At 54.6% G+C, this 26,788-nt stretch overlaps 1 protein-coding gene across 1 annotated transcript in view; it reads right to left on the reverse strand.

The window, feature by feature from the left end:
* Casz1 (castor zinc finger 1) overlaps positions 1–26,788 on the reverse strand; it is a 49,807-nt gene that overhangs the window by 17,409 nt on the left and 5,610 nt on the right. Inside the window, exons 3-5 of the mRNA XM_038334508.1 lie at positions 5,149–5,637; positions 1,192–2,026; positions 84–152 (exon numbers count right to left, since the gene is read on the reverse strand). Coding sequence (XP_038190436.1) covers positions 84–152; positions 1,192–2,026; positions 5,149–5,637 — 1,393 coding nt within the window. The remainder of the gene's footprint in view (positions 1–83; positions 153–1,191; positions 2,027–5,148; positions 5,638–26,788) is intronic.

Below are 26,788 nucleotides of genomic sequence, written 5' to 3' on the forward strand. Positions count from 1 at the left end.
ATAGATGGTCCCACAGTCCTTGGGCATTCCTGGCTCCCCCCACCCCACAACCTCTGTCCACAGGCTCCTCCCCAGGGGCCTACCTGGCAATATATTTCTGGTAAATGTTTACATCTTCGGTGACAGCTGGTTTATCTGTGGGCAATCCGTTCCTGGTAAGACACACAGGGCACAGCCGATTAGCGGATGGGGGTGGCCTCAGGCCCCAGGAGCATCTGATGGGCAGCTCCCTGCCCTGGGCCCTGGTTCCTCTCTCCTGGGCCCTGTATCATTCTGAGGCACTCAAGGCGGTACTGAAAAGGTGTGTCGGTAGAAGCCCAGAGCAGCTCGGTTAGCCCACCTCTGACAGGAGTGTGCTACCCCGAGCAGGTGGGGTTGCAGGGCCTAGCCAGGCCTACAGTTAGCCTGGAGGGAAGCCAGGGCCTGAGGCCCCCAGCAGACAATGAAAATAAGTGGGGTAATGGCCGAGGAGAAACGCCAAGCAGCAGAGAGGGTACGGAGGAGGAGGACAGTACCAGACACAGGTGCGGAGTGGGGTATTTACTTCCACACCCTCGAACCAAAGGCTACAGACAAGATCTGCCCAGTTCACAGCCTCCAGGACCTGTAGGCCCCATGCTGCTACAGCAGAGGAAACAGCTTGAGGGAAGGGTATCATTTGGCCTTACAAGACCCATTGTTTTATCATCCAGGCTAGTCCTCTATCCCTGGGTTACGGGATACCTAACCTCCACCTAACTTCCTGTCTTTTCCATGGACCAGGCTCTGAAGCAGAAGCCAAGGCCACCCCCCTTGGACTCCAGCCCCCACCTCCACCCCAGAGTGAGTGGTTTCTACCAACTGCAGCCTGCATGCAGCCCTTGTGGCAGAGGGAACAGGTCATGGCAAAGGAGGCTAGTGAATGAGGAACGCACAGAGGGTATGTGACAGTGTAGGGGCACACGGTAAATGTGTCATATGCAGGTCAAAGGTCAACGCAAGAGCACCGGATGAGGGCACAAGAGCAATGATGTTTTGTGTGTGTGTGTGTGTGTGTGTGTGTGTGTGTGTGTACATACAAGGCGATCTGAGCTGCACAGGTGGCTGTGCCCACCACAGTAAGCTTTGCAGGGAAGGAGGGAGACCTCCCTATCCGGTCTGGCCCCAGGGTTCACGCTGGCAGTGGGGGCCAGGGAGAGGAGGGATCCTTACTTGACAGTGGAGACAGTTCCTGTGGTGATGGAGTCTGTTTTGGAAAAGGTTGACTTCAGGTACTCGGGAGTGTTGAAGGACAGGGAGGCAGGTGGCTCAGGTCCCGGCCCAGGGGCGCTGGGGGTGCTGGGCACACTGGCGAGGGGCGTAGAAACCAGGCTGGGGGTGGGCGGAACCTTGGTAGGGCCTGGTTTCTGGATGCCCCGAACGTCGTACTTGGAGGGGCGCCCCACCTTGCCTGTCTTGAAGGCAATGGCCCCGCCCATGTCTGGGCTGCCCTCCCCGGGTTTGAAGAGGTGCAGGTACTTGACGTTTTCCAGGTCATACTTGGATGGTTTCTTGTATGTGCTTCCGTTCTGAGGCCTCAGGTTCTCACCCGTCTTCAGTTTGTGGATGAAGAAGTCATACTTGGAAGCACGGGCTACCAAGTTCTGCATCTGGACACTGCTGTGTGATGGCAGTGGCAGGATGGTGGCCTTGGTTTCCAGGTGGGTGGTGTTGCTGGGTAGCCGTAGGCTGGGCAACGGGCCCACCACCTCCTTGCCTGCCCGGTCCTCGGCCTTGCTGCCATGGGCTGGCCAGGGAAGTTGCTCGCCAGCCTTGAGTTTACGGATATATTCCTCGTATTTGGAGAAACGTGCCCGCTTGCTGAGAGTATCCTCAGAGGTGGGCAACATGGAAGAGGCAGCCGCCTCGGGGGTGGAGCCTGCATGCAGCTTCTCGAAGCTGAGCTTCCTGGCCAGCTCATCCCTAGTGTTCTGGTCGTCATAGCCGAACATGCCCAGAAACTCGGTCATGGTGGAGGCGGCATAGTCCCTCAGAGAGGAGGTTTCTCCTATGGGGGGAAAAAAGGGGTGTGTGTCATTTCTGGGAGGGAGCAGGAGAGAAAAGAGACGAGAAGCCTCTCTACCTTGAGCCCCCGCCCAAGGAGGGAGGGGACCAGTGTGGGGAGGGGCGGAGCAGGACATGATCTATGGACATTTGGCTCACTTGTTAGGTTTTACGACTCTTAAATTAATTTGTTTTAAAAAAAAGTAATTAATACTGGGGTAAAATAAAACGAGTTCATCAATGCCAGGAAAATCAATTTCCTAAATGTTCTGGCCGATGGCTTTTCAGTACATTAAACAAAGTTTCATAAATGTCTCCACTCTCTCGCCTTGGCCTAATATGAAAGAGAAGCCATTTTACTGGAAGTTAAGGCAAGCTCCTGACCTGCCTCCTGAGGTAGGGGTCACGAGGAACAGAACAGGTAGGGTTGGGGAGCAACCGACTAGACAGATAAGAGGGACCCCAAAGTAGAGGGAGCCACTGTGAGTGGGTAGCTGCGGTCTGCCTGGCTGGAGGAGCTCTTGGGCAGATGAGGGATGTGGCCTGAGATGCCTCAGAATCCGATCTCTTGACCAACCGCCTCAAGCTTTCCCCCAATAACAGGCAGGGACTATGTCAACGTGCCCACTCAGACTAATCAGTGTCTACCACCCTCACTCCAGCCAGAATCTGCGTCAAGGACAAGTCCTTCAAGCCTCCTGGTCACCTTGCAGCTCTTCTGCTCACATATAAGGGTGGCTCACCTGGGAGACTGACAATAACAGCCCTGCTGGATCCCAGTAACAGGACTGAGGAAAGAGTGTCCATCCTTCCCACCATCCATATCCAGCACTCTGAGACTCTCCCTTCCCCTCTCCCTTCCTGTCTCTCTCTCCGTCATATAAGGACACACACACATGTGTACAACACATATATACATTCACAGACACAGTCTCTCATATTACACACATATCCATAATAATGTACCCATATTTATCTACACACTAAATTCATATCCCTAGATACTTTCCCCAATTTTACAGATACACATACAATCCCCCAACCCCCACACCCAGGGCCCTGGGACAAGCCTCAGCAGGGTTGGAGGAAGTGAGCCCCTCATATTGCCTCTGCCGCATACAGTCTGTCACCGCAGCACATGGACAGTCCCCAACGTACACAAGCTCATTCATTTCTCCACCCAACTCCTGCTGTGCACCTACTGTGGCTATTCCAGCATCCAGGTCAGACACACACAGGAAAGAGAGATGGGACAGCCCAGAGACTCCCATGTTTTACCTTCTCTTATGTTCTCCCCACCTGAGCACACTCAAAACAACCAGGGCCCGGGTTAGAGTCCATGAGAACACAGCCAAGGGAAGGTATGACCAGAGGAGACACCTGGCTCCCTCCAATCCTGCCAGCTCTAGGAGTCTCAGAGCTCCCCAGAAACCAGAAGGGGAGCTGATGGAGCAGCATACCCTAGCAGGAGAGATATCCCAGCAGGATGTGAAAGGAGGGGCTCTGAACCATCATGGGGGACAGTGGGACCCCACTAGACACAGAAGAGGACACTCAGACATTCCCCTGACACCCAGAGTAACTCAAGGAGCTTAGAGTGAATTGCCTTGGCAAGTCGATGGGTCAGCACAAGTCCAAGCTCCAGACACACAGGTTGGGGGCTGGCCTGGGAGTGGGCTCTGATCGCTGGATGAAGTGGTTCAGGGACCAGGAAAAAGGGCTAAAAATAGCTAGAGGCAGCTGAGGCCTCACTATATATGGCAGAGAAACAGAAGGCTCTGAAGGGCAGGCAGCATTGAACAGGGAGGGGGCCAGCAGGGGTCCCACAAACAGCCAAAGTCCTGGGGAGCCAAACCCATGGTGGGCAGATGAGGCTTGGGCTAAAAACTCGGTGTTCAGGGTTGAGAGGGGGCCAGGTCAGAGGCCTGGGGGCAGCAGTCACAAGAGTCCACACCCCTACTTCTGCCTGCACAGTTCCCAGGTCCTGGGAGGAGGGGAAGAAGTCCGAGGACACTACTTGATGGCCCTGGCCATGGGTGGGGCAGGGTGTGGGAGGAGGGTGTTGAGGGACAGCAGCCCTTGCTGCTTCCCCTCTTCTCCTCAGGCCCAGCACAATCACCTTGTGTCTGGCAACAGCAAGGGCTTTTCCTATCAGAGGAAACTGAAGGTCACACTTTTCCTCATTGATCTTGCAATGTTTGTTAATTACTCTGTCACTGATGTGGCGAAGGATAATTAAACAGCTCTGTTTATATCTTATATGCATAATTATGTGGCTGAGCAGGGCTCCCCGCACAGGGAAGAGATGCGCCCCTCGCTGCAGGGGGAAGGGGACAGGGGAGCAGGCAGGGGAGGCGCAGGGCTCTAGGAATAAGCTTAGGAAGGAGAATGGGGACTAGAGCCAAGGCCCCAGGTCCCAGGGCTCCAATCCAAGAGGAGACCCCTCTCCTGTCTGAAATGCCAGGCCAGCCCTCCTCTGGAGCAGAAGCAGAGAAGGCGGCTGTGTCCTAAGGACAAGGAGACACTGATGAAGCCAGGCCCCTGCTGTCTTGTGGGAAACAGGTCAGTCAGGGGAGCATGTCCAGGGTAGCTGCATGTTGAGGGGCTCTCCTGGCTGGGCTTTGCGGCTCTGAGACATTCTGCTTCAGAGGGCAGGATGGGACACAGGGAAGGAGACGGAGTAGGGTGGGAGCACAAAGCCCTTTCTAGACATCTCATTAAGTTACCAAGAGAAGAGAGATGAGAGCATGTGCTGTTCATGGTACCATTGACACTGCCCCATCGGTCCCCCACACCGTGGGCCCAGACAGGCTCATCCCTGTGCAGGTATGTGCCGTCCCTTACGTGCCCACCTTCTGCTCACTCATCTATTGAGTCTATGTGTGCACTCCCGCCTGCCCCCCATCCTCTCAAAGCCCCCCTGTTAGCAGCTCCCCAAGACCTGTTCACACTCAGGAAGCTGCCAATTCCATTCTGCCTCTCCCCGACCCGGTCTCTCCAATTCTTGCTGGGTTGGATAAGGTACTGGTGTCAGGATGAACAAGTAACAATTCCCTGGATACACCACCTTGGCCTGCTGGGCCTCTCTGGCCTTCATCCTCCCTTCTCCCGCGGCCAGCCACACACCTGAAGCCTGCTTGGCGCTCGGGCCGCTGTCATCTTTTGCAGCCGTACCATCTGAGTCCTTCTCCTCCAGTACACCGCTGTCCTTCGAGGGCTCCTCTGCGTGGTCTTCTTCATCACTGCAGCCCTGCGGCTGGACCATGTAGACGCCCTCTGGGGGCAGCTCCAGGCCCTCACGGGCAATGCGCCCCAACACTGGTGTGGGTGCAGGCTCTTCGCTGTATTCCCCATTGACCCATTTCTCAATCACTGCCCGTCTCTTGTCTTCTTCACTCCGGGGAGCCCGGGTAACTCCAGACTCGGGGCCACTGCGCTCTTTGTCCCGGGGACGTAGTGGGCTACCTTCAGCTTGGGAGCCAGCCTCTGCTCCCTTCTCCACGACCACCTGTCGGCTCAGCTTGGCACAAATGGCGTTGAGTTTCAGGCCGCCTTTGCGCTTGGCTGCCATTGGAGGCTTGCCTGCGGGTGGGTCGGTGCACCGGGTGCCTTCAGCTGCAGGGATAGGAGGGGAGTACAGAGGTGAGAGGCCCGTACACCAAGCACAGCCACCCCCAAAGTAGTTCTCCATCCCCCCTCGACTGACCACAGTTCTGTCAAATTGCCTGAGACCACCTGGCCTATGCCTATCGCCTGTGTTAGCCCGAGTGTTCCAGGGCTGGCCTCGCAGCTGCCCTACCGGTACAACCAAACACAGCACCCGACACAAGGGAGGTGGTTCAGGATAAAAGGACCAATGACTCTTCGAACACAAGAGTTCCAGCGCCCGATTCCTGAAAGAATTTCCTAGGCTTGCCTGGCCTGAAATAGCCCCTCTGTGAGGTGGCATGCCCTTTATTTAACACAGGAAATGAAGGCATGGGCAGGTGAAGGGGTTGGTATGAGGCAAGGCTGGCAAGGGCCAGTGTTGCGCTGCTGGCAGCTTGGCTGTGCCTCTGACTGCTCCACCTCACCACGGGTCCCTGGGGAAGAGTCAGCTGCAGCCAGCTTCCAACCTGTGCCAACCTCCTGCCTTGCTGACCCGGCAGCAATTGGCTGGCATCTTCCCCACTTGAGCACCTTATTCTCTGGCAGATCTGCCAGGTCAGGGCTCTGGCTCTGCCCCCCCCCCCCCCCCCCCGTCCCTAGTTCCGATTTCTGCTCACTGTACGGCAGGGCTCTTCCCCTTGGCCACTCGGGACCTCTCCAAGGTCTCCCCTCCCCATCAGTCTTCTCTGCTTTCCACATCCCCAACCCCACATGAAGTCTGGCCATTTCCTATTGCTGCTTGCTTCCCACAAACCTCAGTCAGGGTTACCGGGACACAGCTCCTCATAACCCTTCTGTGGCCACTCCTCTTGTCTTAGGACCCCCTTCTTCCCTTCAGCTCTTGTAGCCCTGGAAATCTACTTCTAAACCCAGAAGACATGCTGGGACCTCATTGAGGACATACAGGGCCAGTGGAAGCTACGGTCCTGTGCTTCATCTCTGACGACAGCCACTGAGCTGCCGGAGAGACTGGATGGCTACTACAGTAGTGGCCATCCCCCTGCACGGCTTAGCCTGCCCTCTGCCCTCGTCAGGCCTCCCAGGGTCTCAGGAGCACACCGGCCAGGAAGACTAACAAGCGCAGATACACATACACATCGTAACCCACACATCCATCTGTCAGCTGTCCACCATGCAGGCAGTGAGGTCCTAGCCTGTGCCAGATCTCGTGGTGTGGCCAGACACAGGTCAGTGGTCATACGGAAGGGTCTCCACTCACAATACCTCTGCACACAGAGCCCCCATCTACTCTCCACAGTTCTTTCCAGGGAATCTGGCATGTCCCACATGGGTCAGAAGGCTAGGCGAAGGGCTCTGCTCAGGGTTGTGACCCATGATGATCAAATACCATGAGAACCTGTACCCTGAGAGCCCACCTGTGGCTACATCTGTGTCTGCCTAGAGGCCCCATGCCACACAAAGATAGCTGCTTCGACTTGTGCGTGCGGATTCACCACCCCTTCAAATGCCCCGTGGCCCCAGACCCTTCCTTGTCATTGGCTGCTGATACGTATGGCTCTGCTTGGCCCAGAAGGGACAGGGTAATGCCAGCCTATTCCATGCTATGGAAAGGTCTGCTCAGTCTTGTTCCGTGTTCCTCATTCAGGAGTCAGAGTTTCGGGGCCTTTGGCTCCTGCCCAAGCCAATGCCCACTCCATTCATGTTTGCCCACAGCACCACGTCTGTGCTGGCCAACAGACATTCAGAACACCCACCCGTGGGTCCTTCCTGAAACTCAGTGACAGGGCTCACATTCACGCCCCACCCCACTCAGCCTCTGGGCAGGCCACTAGGCTCTATGATAGTGCATTGCTTTCCACAGGGTAGCAGGCCTCACCTGGACCCCTCTGTCCCCTGTCTTGGATGGGAAGAGGCAGGCAGAGTAGAGGAGCCTGCACTATTTTTACCAGGAGCTAAGCAGCCAAGTGTGTATGGCAGACGGCAAATGAATCTATAAATATTTATCCCAAGGAAGAGGGAAGCACAAGCTCTCAGGGCTGCACTTGCTGCTGGCAACAGCCCCTCCTCGGGTCTCCACCCATCCTGGAGCCTCCCTGAACTTCGGCCCACCCGGCACAACCCACCCTCTCTCTATCTCGGCTTCATGCCGAGTCTCTGCCTGGGCCCCCACCAGCTGCAGTGCAGCTGTGTGCTCAGGGCCCACCCCCACCCCAGGCCCCTTTGCTCTAGCCAACTCCCTCTACACCTGCCCTCCAGCTGCTGCTCTGCCCCAGACCACCTGCCTTCCAGATGTTGCCCTCCCCCTGACTCTACGGATGGTCCCAAGGGTGGAGGTGGAGAGGTAGGAGGTATCTAAGCCCATGACACAGGGACAGAGAGGCACAGGCAAAGGAAAGGCTTGTAGGCAGAAGAGCCCGCACCGTGTGTGTGAGGCTGGGGCTGCAGGAAGGGGCTTTATGTTTGAGGCTGAGAGTTGAGCTGCCTGCCGGCCTTCCGGTCCCCATGAACCTTCAACTAGCCCCTCCATCAAGGCCTTGGAACCTACAGATTAACCCCCCCACACACTGGTCTGACCCCAGACTCCTGTCCATGTAAACATTCCTCTGACTTTCTTCCCTAAAATATAAACGCCATGGCCAAGCCTCAATGGAAGGAAGCCATCCGTCCCCGGTCCTGTCATTGCCCCTTTCATCTCCTTCCCGCCACTAGCCTGCCCGCTGTTCTATTTACACTGGACACTTCCTCTGGGAACAATACTGCCCAGGAGGCAGGCTTGGACTGGAGGGTGGGAAGCAGGGGGCTCCTGTTCTGCCCACCCAGAGACAGGCAGACTTAGGAGTGGCAGCGAAGACAGGTAAAGGGGAGGACCTGGAAGCGTCCATCCCATTCCTGGCAGCCTGTGGCTGATCCCAGCAGCTCTGCACCAGCAGGGCAATCACTAGGAAGTGCACACTATAGACTATGGCCTGGCATTGGGGTCAGAGCCCTGAGTGCACAGCCTGGCTCTTCCCACTGTGAGCTCCGAGCCTAGGCCAGATTTCTCCCTGGAGAAGCACTGTAGAAGTGCAAGGTGGGATCTTTCTGTGCCAAGCACAGAACCTGACAAGCAAGGACTGGGAAAAGGATGTTGAGCCCAAGAGGGGCAACAGGCATCTCAATCAAGATACTAGGGCATGGAAAGCTTATTTGGCCCAGGGAAGTAGGGGGAAAGGACAAGACAGGAGGCTTGGAGTTGCCACCTCTAAGCTCCCTGGGTCCCAGCTCTCCTTATGAGGGCTTGAAACTCAACCCCTCACGCCATCCTGCCTGTAGCAGCCATCCAAGTAAAAAGCAGAACCCGCAGGGGTTGGGTAAAGAGAGGCACAACTGTCTACCATTCAAGCGGGGACTCACTGAAGCCCTTAAGAGCAGTGAGCAGGCACCATGATGATCCCATTTGTTGGAGAAGGAAGTTGATCCTAGAGCGGTAGACACCCCAGAGCATGAACACAGGCTCTCAAGAGCCACTGAGGCTGGGGCTTGAAACGGCCCAGGCTTCCCTGCAGGGGCTTCTTCCGTCTCCTATGCCATCTTCTCTTCAACCTCACTTCCTGTTCCCATAACTTGGAGCCCCCTAAAGTGTTAACTGCGATGGATAAAATGGTGCAGCAGATTGCTACAATAAATAATTTACTGATATTTATAAATATTCAAATCAGCCAGCTTCAGAAATCGAATGAAGGGAGGGCCTCGGGAGAAGGGCCCGATATGGCATGAATCTCATCACTCCTCCGAAGGCTGGGAAGGCCAGAGCTCCTGCCAGCTTCAGTGAGAGAGGGGGGCTCAGAGGGCTGCACCTGGGCCCCATGTGCCCTAGCCTCCCTGACCATGAAGTGAAGACCAAAGGCAGTTAGAAGAATTGCTCCCTCCTCATCTGGTCCAGCCAGCCCCTCTCTCACGGGCAGCCTGAACACAACAGTACACACTCGATGCCTACTGCCTTATGGCCCTGGGTCTTGGAGTTGCTGATCCTGCTGGGGTGGGGGCAGTCCCATGGGGCTGGGCAGGCCTGGCAGCCCCCTGCCTCCACCCCCCATGAGTAATGTATTTCGTGGCCAGGCTGCCTGTCAGCCACCGGGCTCTGGTGCTTTATGGGCTCTGCTTGGTGGCTCTGAACTCCCTGGTAGGAAATAAAGTTCTCCCTGCGCGTCCCTTCTAAACATTTCACTCAGTGGAAACGGTGTTTAAGAAAAATGAGAACATATTTCTTCCTAAGGATGCAGTATCCCCTTTGGGCAGCCTAATGCCCGCTGTATATCAGGAGGTGGGGAGGCAGGGGCCAGCAGCTAGTCCTCTGGGGTGGGTGTGTATGGGGCCTTGCCTGCCTTCGGCCAGAAGCAGCTCAGGAGCCATGGGCACTGCTGGGCCACCCTGGCAACTGTCCTGGCCCGCAGTATCGAGAGTCACATAGCAGGTGACATCCTCTGAGCACCTTGTCTACGCGGGTGACTAAGCTTTGGCACACATGCTGGTGGTCTCCTCACATCCCGCTATGTCACTTGTGCAGTCCCCATTTCCAAATGAGGCCATTCTGTCTCCCTCCAGGCTAAGACGTCCAAGGCCACAGGCTGAAACCCTACACACGCCTCCCACAGCTCTCCAAACGGAGTACACCCAGAGTCTCCGAGGTGGTGTGCTCTTGGAGTTTCTACCCTGGTTACCCGCGAGGAGCCGAAACTTCACAGACCAGGAGCCCCAATCTGACGGTGTTGTCAGACAAAGGTCTCACCACTGAAGTGCAAGGCCCACAGGCCAGCACCTGGGTTGAAATGGGAGGCTTGTGTTGTGAAAAGAAGATAGGCAGTTCTCCTCCTGTATCACCCTGGCTCCTCCACCACAGCGGCTTGTTCAGTGCAGACGTGGGAACAAATTTCCAAAGTGATTACAAGAGCCATCACTGTGGCAAAGAACACAGGAGTGACGTGGGAGCGTGGAAGCAAAGAAAGGTTGCTGGACATGGGCCTCTCACTTCCTTCCTCCCCCACTGCTCAGCCTGTCTCCATAGGAACAGCTCCCTCCTCTAGCTCTCCTAGCCAAAAACTGTCCCCTAGGAGAGGGATGTCCCTTCTTGGCTGGAACCTTGGCTGGAAACACAAGGGTTTCTGAGTGTTTGTGGGAGGCAGGAATGGCTGCTGCTACCCTACGGTTCTTGGCCCTCCAAGCTGGGGAATGGGCGGGGCTCGGTCACTGGGCCCTAGCTTGCCCCCCTTTGTTTATTTATTTATTATGATTTTTTTTTTTAGTTCAGTTAAAAGGTTTACTATCCAGACGCGTCTAAGTGGCCTCACTTAGCGTAAGTAACTCTATAAATCAGGGGAACTGTTAGCATCCACCGCGCAGGCGGGCTATCAATCTCCCCCAGGTCACAGCCAAACAGGAAGGGGAGAAAAAAGAGAGTTGCCACCCAGGGGAGATTTAAAACACATACTGAGCAAATACACACCGACTTGTGTCTGCCTGCTTGTGTGTGTGTGTAGCCACACACACACAAACACATGTTCACACTTCCACGTGTGCATGTCTCTATGGTATGTAGTCACATTACATACATACATGGGCCCAGAGAGTGGCCCAGGCTCTGGAAGTGCCCCGTGATCATGGTAACAGAACATAAACACAGTTCCTGAGGCCAGGCCGGGGTGGAGGGGGTGAGGTGGCAGACGGTGTAAGGAGATACCAGGCCTCCCAGGGATGACTTCTTAATTCCTTCAGCAGGCAAGTGGCTCTGGAGGGCTGTAGAAAGGACCGGCGTGGTCCCTTTCCTTTCTGTGGCCCTCAGCTCTGCAAACCTGAGACTGAGATCAAGGCAGGTATTTGGCAGAGGGGCAATGCCAAAGAGAAGGCTATGTGGTTCTCACACGCTCATGTGGGTTCTTAGCCACTGAGCGCCAGCCCTGGGCTGCAGAGGAAAGACTCGTCTAAGTGAATGACCGTGGTGCCACGCAAAGAAGGGTGACCTTCTGGTGGCAGCTGGAGCGGAGCCCCACCCCTTTTACTGAGTAGGTACAGTTGGGCGTCCATGTAGCCTGGACACAGGCTGCCATCCATCCTCCCTGAGGCCCCAGACCGAGAAGACACTACTCGCTGAGCCATGCCAGGAACTGGAGCAGGGTGGCAGCTCCGAGTATCCTCTATGGTTAGGGAGCAGATGCGGGTCACGCAGCCTAAGGGGGAGACCCGCCGGGCCCATCTCCCCTCCCTGCAGCCCTGAGGCCTCCCTGGCTCACCCGCCTGCCTGCCCGCTGCATCTCTCCATGAACTCTATTTCTCTTCCTCTCTGAAAACAACTGAGCTGTAAATACTGTTTAACCTTCTCCCCCCCCTCCCCACCACCACCCCCTCCCCTCTGCACTATAAAAACACAAATATGCCATAACTCAGCCGGCCTGGCCGCCCAGCCTCCAACATGCCCCGCGCCCGGGCCTCTCAGGAAGGTCATTACAAACGACTTTCCGATTCACTGCTCCTGAAATAATTTTGTGTATTAAAACCTGAATCTGCACTTTCTGGGGCCGAAAGCCTCGCTTAATTATGGCGGGTGTCCTTGGGACGGACAGTGATCCTTCACTCGCCAGCCCGCGCTCCAGCCCTCCGCCCGCCAGCCCGCCCCCCTCCCCGGGCCCAATCTGTTTTCAAAGTGTGTCTGTCCTTTATTAAATTGTTTTCTTTTCCACATTATCAGTTGCCATGGAGACCTCATCTCTCGGATTATTTGAATTTCATTATATCTATTGATTTGGGAGCATTTCATCTTTTTTATTGTTTTTCTGTCAATTTTCAAAACGAATAACCATCTAATTTGCGTCAGTGCTGATTATGTTTGTCCCTCAATAGAGGTCGGCAGCTGCGCTGGGGAAACAAATCAATGAAAAACCATCATAAAACTCCCCACTCCAGTCTCCAGGATGTGTGGGTGACATTCCACGCCTGCGAGAGACACACTCATCAGCTCCAACTTCGGCAATGGTGGCGGCAGCCCCGCTCCTCGTCCGCCTCCTTTGGCCTTAATATTTAATTTCGCGATTTGGGGCATTATTAGTGGTGTTTTTATTAGCGCATGTGCATGTGAGTGTTTGGTGGTGGGCTGGCTGTTTCATTAATTTGTGGGTGAGGCAGGGAAACCCCTAAGGAAGGCAGGGCAGACTGTGTCTGGGGTGTGGCGGGAAGTGGAGAAAACAGGGGGAACACCCCAAGGAGGGAACAGGAGCCTGGGGACCTGGAGGGCCCTGAGGAGGGGCTGGGATGGGGGGGCAAGTGAAGGGTTGGAAAAGAGGGAATTCAAATTGCTTACTTTGTTGGTTTTTTTTAAATAATTTATGCAATTTTAAGCATTTATGTATAAATTTTTTAATAAGCCACCCTGGAGCAGGATGGCCATTAACATCCCAACGTCCTTCTGTCCAATGGGCTGGCAGAGAGGATCAATTTCTGAGAGTACTTTCCCTTTTTTATGACATGATAAAATGCTTTTAAAGCAACTTACACAAATATGGAAATGTTTTTTTTTTTCTTTTTTTCGTCCCTTCTCCCTTCCCCTAACAGCCTTCTTATTCACCAGGGAGGGAGGGGCTGTTCCTGTGAGTGTGTGTTTGTGTGTGTGTGTGTGTGTGTGTGTGTGTGTGTGCAAACACACACACCATACCTAGCTCTCTCTCCTCCTGGGGAGGGGGCTGAGGAGGCTGGCAGGGAGACAGCCCCAGTTCTAACTGGAACCAGCCGCCTGTCCTTCTAACAAGGGCATAAACTTTCATTACCCATGCACGAAGTCAAAGACAATTTAGGGAAACGCGCTGCTCAGAAAAGGAAAACCTCAGCGATTCGTGGTCCATGCCATGGCCAGCATCTGGGGGCTGTCCATTTAGCTGAGGGCACCGGGACCTGAACCTCCTGGCTCTGCCCTGACCAGCAGGAGGTAGGGAGCAGGGCAGAGCTAGACCCCCATCCCTCACACCCTGTGGAGCCTTCCATGAGAGGCAGTCAGAGCCAGACCAATGAGCCCAATATGCAAGGGCTACCTCCTCAGCTGGGCTGGACCCTGCTAGTCTTGCCTTGGACAGAAGCTGCCCCTTAATTGTACCCTTCCCTGAAGCCTTTTCATCAACACCAGTCAAGAGCAGGTCTTTGAAGGTGAGCACTAGGTCCTTCACTCCTACTGCTCTACAGAGAGTGATGCAGCATGGCTTGATAGCATGCAGAGATGGACAGACTGATGGATCAAAGAAAGAAAGCAGGGAGATCTGTCCTGAGGTGTCCTGGAGTCTTCGTGGGGCCCGTCATAGGCTTAGGATAAAATGCCTTCCCTAGGTGTCTCCACTTTGGAAGTAAGTACGTTACAGAAGTGGCTCTGGGGAACAGAGGGATGCTGTCGTCCTCACTCTAGGCCTTGAAGGAAAGCAAGCCAAGTAAGGAAGATGGCAGGCAGTCCCCATCACTAGAAAGCAGGGTGAGCCTGACCTCACCTCCTAGTTACTCATGGTGGGGGACAGGGTCTGATGGTGAATCCTGCCTATGTTCTTCCACCAGGAGGTGAGGACCATCTCTGATCCCAGAATAGGTCCTGGAGCCTCCGTCCTCACCTTCCTAGTATACGCCACCTCCCGAGACAAAAAACAGCACTAGGACTTTGGCGGTTTCCAAAGAAAACAACCCAAAGCAGACACTTTCTCCTCTGATACATGTCTCCTCTGTCCTGGACCCCAGTGTTCACATCTGTAACGTGTTTAAGGAAGGACTGTCTGGGACACACATGATGAGCACATGGTGCCACTTCTATTACGCTCAAGGCTGACCACAGAGAGGGTCCCCTCTGTAGACTCAGCGGAAGCTAAGTACAGAGTGCAATCTTGCATGGCCCCGTGGCCTCTGTCCAGAGTCCTAGTGACTGCCGGGATCGCCTACATCTCTCTTCGTGCCCTCCCACCCCAAAGTGCCAGGTTCCTTCTGAAGGCACCACCTGAGTGAGCCAGCCTGCCCAGCTCCATCAGTAGCTGCCCAGTGGGTAACCCAACAGAGCCTCATGGCCTTCTGAACCCTCTTCTGTGGCAGCAAGGGAGATGCCCTAAAGGGGCCTGGACACTCTAAGCCCTTAGTGGGAACGGAGGGGAGCGCCCACCTCTCTTCTTTCCTGTGCTCAGATCCCCCCAACTGTCATTAAAATAACAAGTTTCTGTTACAATCTAAACATTCCCACATCGCATAAAGGGTTATATTACACCCGAGTCACTCCCGGCCCATGTTTGCACAGAAAAGCTCACGGCAGGTCCCCCCTCCTGACGAAGTGACTTATTAAAGTTTAAACAGTAATTAACAGAACAATAAAAATAAAGGGATGTTTGGGGAGTCATAGCGCACACAGGGTTTTTGGCAGTGCCAGCAGTTTTTCAGTGCCCTGCGCTGGCAAGCAAAATGTGACTGTGAAGCCAGGGGGGACGGAGGACGGGCCAGAGTTGAGCCACGGAGACTTGAGGCCTGCCGGGCGAGAAACTGAGGCCAGACTGGAAAGGACGACGGCTGAGTGTAACAGGATGGGTGCATGGGTACAAGGAAGAAAGTACAGCACAGCAGAGAACTGGGGGGGGGCTTTCGTGAGGTCAGGGGGTCGACAGCCCGACCCTGCCTGGCCCTAGGTACTTCCGGGAGCCAAGAGCCTGGTCACATCTAGCCAACTCCAGCAAGGACCTGGCTGGGGAAGGCTTGAGGTCCCTGGCACGAGGAGACCCTAAAGTTAATGATTCCTGGAACTGGACCCCTGCCACTCTGGGTTTTTCTCCCAGTCAAGCAGGCACCTTCCTTACTCTACCCCTAACCCCTGTGCCAGGGCACCCTAAGACCTCTCCTAAATATATGAGCGGGGAAAGCCTTCCTCAGTCTTCTCTGGGAGAAGGAGACCTGTTATCATAACTTGGGCCAAGTCCCACCTAAAGCAAGAAAGCACCCAGAAAGCTAGGTCAGGCAGACCTTCACTGCAAAGTCTTCAAGCCCAAGATCTGCAGGGACCTCAGGAAAACCAGAGCATCCTGGGGCTAGCAGGGTCTCTTGCTGTCTTCCTTTTCCTTTTCTCCCTGCCACAAATTCTACACAAGAGGCTCAGATCCAGGACTGTAGGGAAAGGCAGAGTCAAAGTGAGCCAGCTAGGGAGTGGTACCAAGGAGCCGAGGCCAGTACTTCAGTGCTTTTTCCTCAAAGCCTTGGGGGCCAGAGGAAAAAGCTGGAATCTAGGCTGGCCAGGTGATAGGCATCAAAGTACTGCTGAGCCAGTCCTTGGCCTCTAAACCTAAGCTCCCTCCCACCCACTTCTGCCCTCTCCCAGACTTCCTGCACCCTCTCTGCTATGGGTCCTGTTGAGGGACAACATGTGTTCATCCCAGGCTATCCTCCCATCTTGCTGCCTGTCTGCCACTGCCTGTCACAGCCCTTCCTCTTCAAGGAGAGTCGCTGTCGAGCCAAAGCTCTCTCCTCACCATACAGAATCCACTTTACAAGGGGATTTACAGTACAGCACCATCATTCCCACACAGGCATAGAGTGGTCTCTGGGACACCAGGAGACCATAAGGGGGCCTCTCCTGAGCTGCTCCATCTCTGCCTATGCCTTACAGCTCCAGCCTGACTGGGCCATCCTCAAGAGCCTCTCTCCACCTGGGCACCTGCCATTGGCAGTCCCAGACCAACATCCAGCTGGGAAATAAGCCCTAGCCAAAGGCCGGAGCCCTCCCAGCCTCCCCTGCAGGTCCCTGGGCTGGTCCCTCTACATCAAAAGGACAAGTGTTAGCTGGAGTAGGTAAGAGGCTTGGCTGAGGCCAGACTCCTTCCACTCTCCTGTCCCATGAGATCTGGAAGCAGATGGACACTAAAGGCAAGGGCTTCTGGGAGTGTGGGGCTCCAGGGACTTTAGTGTCACTCGGATGTCAGGCATGTACAACTATGCCCCAGGGGCTGCAGGGTCCTAAGCCAACAGCTTTTCTCTCCCTCTTTCTGTGTAGGGCTCATTGGGGCTTCACTGCCCCCCTACTCCAGTGACTCATAATGGGGGAGAGTGGGCCCAGTGATGTTTCCCCAGCCTCCAGCTGCCATGCTCCATTGGCAGTTGAGCTGGGAAGGCTCTCACACTCCCTCACTGCTGGAGGAGGCAGCCTGAGTCACCCTGCCCCAGAGCTGTGCTGGGAGTGGGAGGCACGCTCCAGGGTAGGGGAAAGACTGGTGAAAGGACGAGGTAGAGGGTGTTTGGGTGGCAACAAGGAGGGTAGGTGGGCAAAGAACCCTTCCAATGGGTCTGCTTTAAGGCGGACAAGTGGGAACTGTTTCTAGAGCCCTCCACCAGGGGAATGGGAAAGGATTTGAGGCTGTGCAAGGCATTCCTGAGGGGGTGGGAGAAGCCTACGTTCAGGTCCCATGTGCCCTGAACATGGAGAACAGTTACCAAGATGCAGGTTGTCTTAGATCTGCACCAGACTTTAGAACTACAAAGGGGCAGAGGCCTAAGAGGATTTGGTGAAAACCAGGGTCACTCATTGCCCAGGACCAGACAGAGCAAGGGACCCAATTCCTATTCTGAGTCTCTCATGCCCAAAAGACCACCAGACCCCTTCTGTTTAAAGGGGAACCTTCTACAACCTTGGAAACAGATTGTTCCAGTCTCTCCTTGGTCCTCACAGGGTTCCCTGCTGGGAAGGATTCAGGCCACATACTGCTCCACCCTTCCAAGAATCCCAACAGCTCTAAGCAGAGCTTATGGGGTGCAGGGTACAAGGCTGGAAGTCCGGCACCCCAAATCTACAAGAGCAGCATGAGCAGAGGCTAGCCTTTTTCTGGGTCAGCCACTGGAAATGGAACACCCACTGTCCTTTGGGCTGTGGAAGGGAAGCAGGGCCAGAACTATCCTGGAATTAGGAAAAGGGCCTGGGACAGACAGGCTCTGGGTAGTAAGCACGGCCCCAGAAGGGGTAGGGAGGCAGCTTGTGACAGTCCAGAGCAGCCCTCACCATCTCTGAAGCCTACTGCCTCAAACCTTTATACTGAGGCCAATAGTGAGGGGGACATGGGGGGGACTAATTTAAGAGTATTTTTAAAACTGTGGCCCTGGCGGAGGGGTTTAGCAGTTGTCAGCCATCTGGAATAAAGAATTACAATCACCTCCCTAATCCTATATTCCCTAAACCCTAAAGCTGGTTAGTGTGGGACAAGGCAGCAGGTGGGCGGGGGGGGGGGCAAAGCTGAAAGAGGTGTCCACGGACATAGCAGGACCTTCTCCCCCCTTGGAGGGTGCCTGGGCTTAGGGTGTGGGCAGAGGACCCACTCAGCTCCCCCACTGCTCACGCTTGCTCACTCCCCAGGCCTTGCCGGCTTGCGCAGGGGCCGTCAGGTAAATTAGATCTGAAAGCTGACAATTTCTGACCATATTTCCTTGATTATTTCAAACAAATGCACAGCAGCCGCTGTAAGGAGATTAAAGTGACATAAACGTCCCGAGTGGGAGGGGGGAGGGCAGAGGATTCAGGTCACCCCCATCCGTCCCCCGCCTGACAGACGCTATATCGCTATCCAATCCAATAAAAAATCCCCCCCTTTTGCTTTAATTAATTTTACAGCTAGCTTGCTTAATTACTTTCAATCAAAATCCTCCTGCCATCGCAAAATTAGAGATGGTTGAGCTCCATTAGCCTAAATTCTTCATTTCCATATAGAAAAGTGGCTGTCTACAGAGCCAGCCTGGGCCCCTGGCAGGACAGACACTAGTCTGCCCACCCGCTGCCAGCCAGCCCACTCTGGCTTCCCTTCTCTGCCTCCTCCATGTCTCCTCATCTTCTGAAGGTTCAGGTAGGGTATCCTTCCCATTACACTGTGCAGCCGCATCAGGACCAGGCTGAACTAAATGGCCAGGCTGACACTGTGATCTGTACCAGCCCAGCTTCTGCTTGAGGTCTTCCCCTTCCCAGCTGCCTCTCAACAGAGCTTCAGGCCCTGGCTAGCCAAGCTCACAGCAGCCAGGGCTGGCCGGCCCTCTGCAGGAACACTCCAAGTCTTGGAGTTTGGTATGTCTGCATAAACCCTGGAACCACTGTTACACAGGGTTCCCTCCACTGACTCCTGGTTAGAGCTGCTGCCCACTGTCAGAGCCACTGAAGGACCAGCTGTCTCGGTAGCACAAGGCAATACAGTAGCCCCCACAGACTAGTGCCCCCCCCAATAGCCATGGTTCCCAGTCTGCAACAGCTGCTCCTCCACCCCCATCCTGGTTGGTGGGTGGTAGGTCTGGGCTCTGTCCACATCCTGTGCTGTGCTGGTTCCCTCTCCTCCCCTCCACCTGCCTGATCCTCCTAGCCCCAAGCCCAGCTCCAGAAAGTCCACTTCAGGTTTTCTATGCTACAACCCTGAGTGTCACCACAGGGTCCAGCCCAACCTGGGATCCAGCTGATTAAGGATCTGCAACAGGATGTGGGGATTATAATAAAACCTGGCTCTGGACCTTGGGGGGCAGTAGGCCAAGTCTGGGTTCTAGGACTCCTCTCCCCTCCTTTCTTCACAATGACCCCCAGCCCAGCTGTCAAGGGAAGACCCTTGAGAGGGTCCGAACAGTTCCAGCTAGACTCTGGGAAGTGAGCAAAACAGGCGGCATCGAGGGACCTGGACCAAGCTTGTCAGAAAGGCAGGGTGGAGGCAGAGAAGGAGTACTATCTGAAGTCTGCTGTGTACCTGCTAAACTCTTCTTGAAAAGGGAAGCCAGCCTGATCTCTCTTAAGGAACCAATGTGTTGATAAGGAGTATTCAGCATGGTGCCCCGTGCAAAGGCAAATCTCTAAAGAAAAAGTATCCCATGGGTTGTATGAGATCCTTCCAGGCTACAGGCCCCAAAGCTGCCCTATGGCTATGGCTGCCTAGCACAGGGTATGAGGCCAGCTATTGGCAGATGAGGAGCTAAATTTGGTGCCTCTCTTTTGGGACCCCAGTAGCCCATGCATCATCTGCTCCCCTCTGGTCCAGTTCTAAGGTAACTATGTACCCCTTCTTCTCCTGGTTTGCAGGGCTTCTCTGCTGCATCTTGAATCCCTACTTGCACTGTCCACTCTGGCCCTCAGAAGCCTAGAGGATAGTCTGAAGCCTTAGCAAGCGGGGAGGCTAACAAGGACACATCAAGCGCTTCCCAACCACCAAGAGAGCAGAGCGTAAGTTCAGGAGGCTCCTGGAGTTTACCTGGCCTTGCTGAGACCTAGGGTTAGCAAAGTGAAGAGGCTCTCCTGGCCCTGCGTTTTCTGCATCATGCCCATCACATGGCCTGGACCCTCTCTCTTGCTTCTTTCCTGGGGTTCACCACAGGAAGTAGGGGGCTGGAGAGGCTACCACAGCTCCAGTCTGTGGGCACCTGGCTACTTCTTGTTGCTCTCTGTCTACTGAACTAGGGTGAGCCTCATTCTGTTTCATCCAGACCTGAATCATGCCTGGCCCAAGTGGGCAGAGGTGGAAGGGAAGACAGAAGAGCAAGTTCAGGGTCCCAGAGATCCAAGGACAGCTACCGTAGGATGGCACAGCTCAAATCTCCTCCACACTAGGCAGTGCCTGTGAGGCAGCATACTCTTCTACCCCGGGCCTTCAGTATGCTGATCCCTGACCCCTGACCCTTGGCTGAGGTACCTCCTTCAACTCTGGGCCTGGCCTCCCTTATTCTAGGCCTGTCCCTCAGGGGTCCGCTCTCCCGGTCATCCCGTCCCTCTGTCCTCATCTCTGAGCCCTGTTCCTGTTTGTATCCACAGTAACAACTCATTATCCATCCAGCTCATTAGACCACGAGATCCATGGGACAGAACCACTGGCCAGCACAGCATCTGGCCCAATAAATATTTACTGAAACGAACACAGAAAGCTAAGTGCTTCTTGTGTTCACTAGGGCAGAGCGGGGGACCCAGGGTGTGGCCTGACTTCTGAAGCAGATCCTGCCTAGCTCTAGGAACCTTCTCTGCCTGTCAGGGTGGGGACTCCCTGGCTGGAACTGAACTGACACTGGATATTGCCCTTGCCAACCCCAAGCTCACCTCCAGATGCCCTTCACAGGACCCTGCCAAGAGAACAAAGAAGGCCCCAGTTGTTTCTGTATCTCTCTGTACGAGGAACAACTGTTGCTGGCCAGGCCTTTCTGAGTAAACCCAGCAACTGTTTGCAATGGAGGGCAATTTTCTCCCTCTGCCTTCTGTCCTTGTCCCAAAAAGGAGAAAAAGAGATTTAAAAAAAAGATGGGGGAAGAGCCCAGACCAAGCCCCACAATCTCCCTTAACCCACTCTCAAGTCTGTCTGGAAATGTTATGAGCACAAAGAGGGCACAAGGACAGCCACCTGCTGTCCCCGACAACTGGGACAGCCGCAGTTAAGGGACAGGCTGTGAGATCAGGACCCAAAAAAAGGAGGTGAGAAAGTGAAGCAAGGAGGGATGGAGGGAGGCGAGGGGGGTTTGCAGAAGGACAACAGGAAAGATCAAAGCCAAAGAGGGTGAAGGGCAGTACCTGGCCAGGAATGGAGGCCAGGCAAAGCGGAAAGGCAGGGCGCTAGCTCACTCCTCACGCTCGCTCACGCTCAGTGGGATAGTGGATGTGATGGGGGTGGAGAAGACAGAGAGAAGATAACTGGAGAAGAGGGAGCGAGGTCTATTAAAATCCTCTCAGTGCATAACACAAAATGTCAGGGTTTATAGCTTCATTCTTGGCTTTGCCGGGACTGAGAACCCTGAACAGAAATGTCACCGCTTGTCATGTTTAATCACCTGCTGTTTGTTAACACCTCCCCTGCAAGGAGCCTGTCTCAATCTGCCCCTGAGACCCCAAGGGACTTGGAAACTGAAAACATCCAAGCTCCTTCGCAGGGGCTCTTGGTCCTGCCTCAGCTTCCTGGTGGAGGAGCTACAGTTCTGCTGCCATCCGCAGACTCCCAAGAAGCCCCAGTGTGACGCTTCTCAGCAAGAGGGTCATGACCCCACTGGTGTGAGATGGTGAGCGTGGTGTTAGAAGAGGCAGGCACTTCTGCCCTCCAGCTTAACCCACCTGCTGCCTCAGCCTGAAGCCAAGGGAAAGTTAGTCAAGGAGGGGCCTGGAATTCCCTGGTGTCAGCTGGAAAACCAACAGCCACAGCTACAGACATTCGGTGTTTCAGCCCCTCCTCTCCACTCTGACCCAGGCACACCCGCTATGGGTCTGGCTCCCTCCTCTCCACTCTGACCCAGGCACACCCGCTATGGGTCTGGCTCCCTCTTGGAGCACACATTCTCAACCCTACCACTTCTTAACTTCCTCCTCTGGGGTGGAAGAGATGTGGGGTGCCAGGGTAGCTATGCCCCCAGGTACCCCCCACAAACCGCCCTAAAGACACTGAGATGCTCCCTACCTCCTAAAATAATATGGTCCAATCTGGCCAAGAAGTCAGGTCCTCTCAAACTCATAAAGCAAAGAGGGGACAAACACGGTTCAAGGATCAGGCTGAGTCCCACCCCATCACCCAGCTGTTTGCAAAGCAGCCACTTTGCTCTCTGTGGTTCCCAAGGAAACACCGGGAATTGCAGCAACAGAGAGCAGTGGGACCCTGGACCGACTGAACTCATGAACGGAGTGAAGTGGTCTCCGAGTGGTCCAGGGGATGCACCCCCTCCATCCCTCTCTGCCTTCGCAGAAGCACACTGGACAAACATGAACCCGAGGACTTGCCTCCTAGGAGAACCACGGGTCTAGATTTGCACTTTGGTCTGCTCTGCCCTGCCCTGCCCACTTCCATTTCACCAGGGACAAGTAAGAGTGACCCACCCTGGCAGCCCTCCCTGCGGACAAGGGAGAGTCCCTTTCTCAGGAGCTGTGAAGGATGGAGGCCTGCAGCAAATCAGCTTTCCTGTGAAGCCTTAGTAGCCATTTGCATCAGCCACTACACTGTAGGTGGGCCCAGGGAGGAACGCAAGAGGACAAGGGGACTGTAATGGGATCTGAAGCCCTCCAGGGACACAGGCTGAATAACACAGTCGGTACCCAGGGATGTAAGCTTTGTAATTTCCCCTCGACATTGCCATGTGGAACAGTCCCTCAGGGAAGCCTGCTTCCCCCCTGGCAAGGAAATTCCATACTGTGTCTGTCTCCTTGCTTTTAGGAACAAGTCTGGCAGTGACTATGGGCCTCCTGTTTCCCCACCTGTGTTTTCTGGTTTTTATGTTTTTTCCCCTCCCTTCAGTGCTAAAGATGGAAGCGCGGACTTTACAAGTTCTAAGAGAGTGGCTCGACCTCTAGGCTACATCCCTTCGCACCTGTGAAACAAACCAAATACGCGGAACCTTGTCTTTTTCTAAGATACTCATTCTCGGTCTCTCAGAAGGAAGGTGCTGGGTAGAAACCCAGAGGATGTTGTGATGTCATGTGGCTTGTGTCCTCTCCCGATGCCCTGATCTGTGTTTCACAGAGCGAGGTCTCTGTGTTAAAGGCGTATAGAGCCACTGCTAGAAGACCCTACTCTAGCCCCCCAGGCCTCCAGGCAAAGTCTTGTCCTGCCTGGGTGGCATCTACGTGCCCACTTGAGGACACGCACACTGACCTCAATGCAGCAGGCCACACAGCAAGCCTGGGTCAGGGCAGAGTAGTATCAGGGGGAATCAGTTGTAAGTCACCCCTCCTGCATAGGACATATTTAGCTCTGGAAGTCCCTAGCCTCTGCAGGACCACAAGGGAAGGCTGATCAACTGTTCTTAGCTGGTGAGGACCCGGGTGTTCATAGAATGCTGGTCTGTCTAGTCCTGGGTAAACTGGAGTACTCAACGACCTCACCTGTGCTCGCTATGTTGTTCTGAAGTGTGGATACCCTGCCCAGACTCTGTGTGGGATCTGCTCCTGAAGCCCCTTCTTCTCGGGGGAACTGATGCTCCTGACAATGAGAACCAAGGCTCTCCAACTGCAGTTTTTGAAAGCTTCTCCTTATCATTGGCAGGTTCCATGAACACGTGGGATGTGTCTTCCACCTCAGTAGACCATGGTGCATCCCAAGGGGACATCAGAAATGGGGCCTGGGCTTTGGGCACTTCCAGGTCTAGAGTTAGTGGGCCTGAGATCTCGGATTTATCAGATGAACAAGCCTCCTGGCCAGGCGGCCTGCTATAAGCCTTTCATTAATTTACTATTAGATAGGAAACTGCTCCTCACCCAGGAATATAAGTTTTCATCTTATTTTAAGTTGGATTCTTAAAACAATTACCAGGGCATCTGGCGATGACTTCACCATACTACCGGGGCCCTGCAGGGAAGAAAGGCAGCCCTGAGGCTGCACAGGCCCTGCTCTGGCCCCTAAGGGGACTCAGAGCCCCAACCTCCACTCCTGATCCTGAAAGAGCAGTGGACACACTATACTCTGAACCCTGCCATGTGCGGAGAGGCTCCTTCCAGTACCACCTGCCCCCTGAACCCGCTGGTGACAGTTGCTGAGAGTTTCAGCAGCTGGTGCCGCGGGAGCATTTTCTATTTTTAATTGTTTGATCGGAATATTAACTCATCTAGGCCTGCTCCCAAGGCACAATTCCCAGCCAAAGGGTTTCCCCCGTTTCCCACACCTTCTTTCTCCCCTCGCTAGTCAGAATCAACGATGAAATTAATAATCAGAGACACACAGACCTCTGTAAATTTGCCAGAGATCAGAGTATAGAAGTTTTTTTTTTTAAAAAGGCAGCCTCCTCCATAATCCAGAGACACCTTAGAACTGGTCCTGGCTTCCTGTGCCCTCTGTGAATGGACCCTGGGCTCCAGGGCAACAGTGGCTGCTCCAGCGCACACAGGCACAGAAGCTCTGACACCATCCTCGCACTTCCTGGCATTTCTCCCTGGCCAGCAGAACTCTTTGCCCTGGGTCCGGACCAGCTGGGCAAAAGGCTGGCTTTTGTTGGAGCTTTTCGGCGTCCTCTTAGAGGAAGGGAGCCCTCAGGAGAATCGGCCAAGGAACTCTTCTACGGTGACCACAAGGATTGGCCCATCCACCAAGGGCAAGTCACATATCCAGCCTAAATGGGGATATACCACTGCTGAGGGAGTCCAGCCCTCTCACCCTCACCTGACCCTTCTCAGAGAAGGTCTCTCACCTAGACCACGCCCTCCTGGCCTCTTGGCCCTCCTCCCTCCAGATGCCTTTGGCTCCCACCGCTCTGCTCTTCCCTTTCAAGGTCAGAGGGCCGTCCACACCAGGGATATTTACTCACCAGACTGGCCCTGTTAGCGGCACTCACCACAAATATGCTTTCTGATAAAGCTGGCAGAAAAAATTCTAGAGCTCAAAACAATGTCAGAAATTAGCCCCCACCCCCAGCTGGCCTGGAACAGGTCATGCAACTCTCTGGGACAGTCCTGGGGAGCTTTGGTTACTCTCCCTCTCTCACTTAGCTGCTTCCTGCTTTACCTCCAACATACAGCCTGTTGCCAGGGCCTTGGAGACTGGGGACTAAGCTGAACTGGGTCTTGGGAAGTAGTCTTCCCATAGCCTCCAGAGGCCAGGGCCAGGCCAGGCAGCCTCTACCTTGGCTGCTCTCTGGGCCGTCTCACCTCACTGAGCCCCCTCCCCCCACCCCGTCCTCTCTCTGTGCACAAGGGCTTTAATGTTTTTATTACCTGTTTGACTCGCTGCCTTATTGCTTCTCCCCTTAATGGGGCCGTAACCGTGGAAACGAGGAATAAACGGCCACCAGAAAATGAGATGATTAAACAGGTCACCCTGGCAAAACAAACTCAGCTAAGGAACCTCTGGGGGTGGGGAAGGGAGGCTACCCTTCCCACATCCAGAGCCAGAAGGCCTGGACCAGGGCTGCCCACAAGCCCAGAACACTGAGAGGACTGGGGCAGATACAGCAGGGCTCCCCCTGCTGGTCATCAAAATACCCAGTCAGTCCTCAATGGGCCAGGCCTGGCTTGCTGTGGCTTTGGGCTCTCAGGCAGCAGGGAGAATGGAGCTGCTCAGAGAGAAATGAAAACAGAGACCATGCAGAAGATGCTTTTTTGGGTCTAGTGATACAAGTCTTTTTGGAGGCTTGTAGGCACACTCCCTCTCAGGAGTCCCCCTTAATTCAAGGACAGAGCCCCATAGGAAAAGCTCAGCTGTGGGAAGTACGCTATGGGAATGCCTGGTGTCTGTTCCCTTCAACCCAGGCCACAAGACAGGCTTCAGGAAGCGTTCTCAATGGCCAAGCACTTAGGCCTCTAGCAGGGCTGTGGGACCAAAGGACACCCCAGAGGGAAAGCCTGGGAGACATGGCTCTTCCGGTATGGCCCAAATATTCTACCATAAGGCAGAGCTCTGAAACTTTGGCAGTCTGGGCTGGTTCCTCATTCTAGCCTTCCTGCCTATACTGGTCAGACAGTGGAGAGAACCTAGCCTAGAGCAGAAATCCCAGCGTGAAGTCTACTTGACAGGAGGGGGTACGGGATAGAAGGCCTATAGCAACTTGACCTCACACTCTGTTACACCCCGTTCCGTACCATAATCATGGCTAGTAGCAGCTGTCTTCATGTCCCCTTGTCCCCTCTCACCATCCATGATTCCAACCCATTCCTTCCTGTAATGCAGGCCCTAGAAGCTCTTGAGAAGCCCAGGCCCTGAGGGAATCAGACACCATTTCCTGCCTTCCTCCTTCTGCCCCACTCAGAAGCTGGGTAGGCACTTGGGGAAGAGAAGTCTCCATCAATCAACTGCACCAGCACTTAGGGTGGGAAGGCATGAGCCCCAGCCCCATTCCACGTACTGGGAGGAGATGTCAACACAGCAGCTAATGGTCATGTCTAATGGTCAGCATTAAGAGCTGGACTGATGGATGAAAACAAGGCCCCTGGCCTTAACCTTCTGGGGACCGAGGCTCATGAATGTGAATGCTGGCACACCAATGCCACGGGTATAGCCAGCTCCTCTGAGAAGCAGGCTCCAGCCAGCCTCTTATCTCTTATCTCTTCCTAGGGCCAACTGGGTATGAGGCTGGCAAGGGGAGTGGGGGAGCAAGGTGAGTAGGAAGGACCTGCCTGCCAGAGCTGGGTGGCCTGGCAAAAAGGCAGAAAAATGTAGTTGCACAATGGAAAGTAACTGCTCAGAGTTGAGGGGAGAGGCCTGGGAGAAGTCTAGATGTGGGAGGTTGTCCCTAA

The sequence above is a fragment of the Arvicola amphibius genome, chromosome 6 (genome assembly GCF_903992535.2).
Source record: "Arvicola amphibius chromosome 6, mArvAmp1.2, whole genome shotgun sequence".
Classification (NCBI taxonomy): Eukaryota; Metazoa; Chordata; class Mammalia; order Rodentia; family Cricetidae; genus Arvicola; species Arvicola amphibius.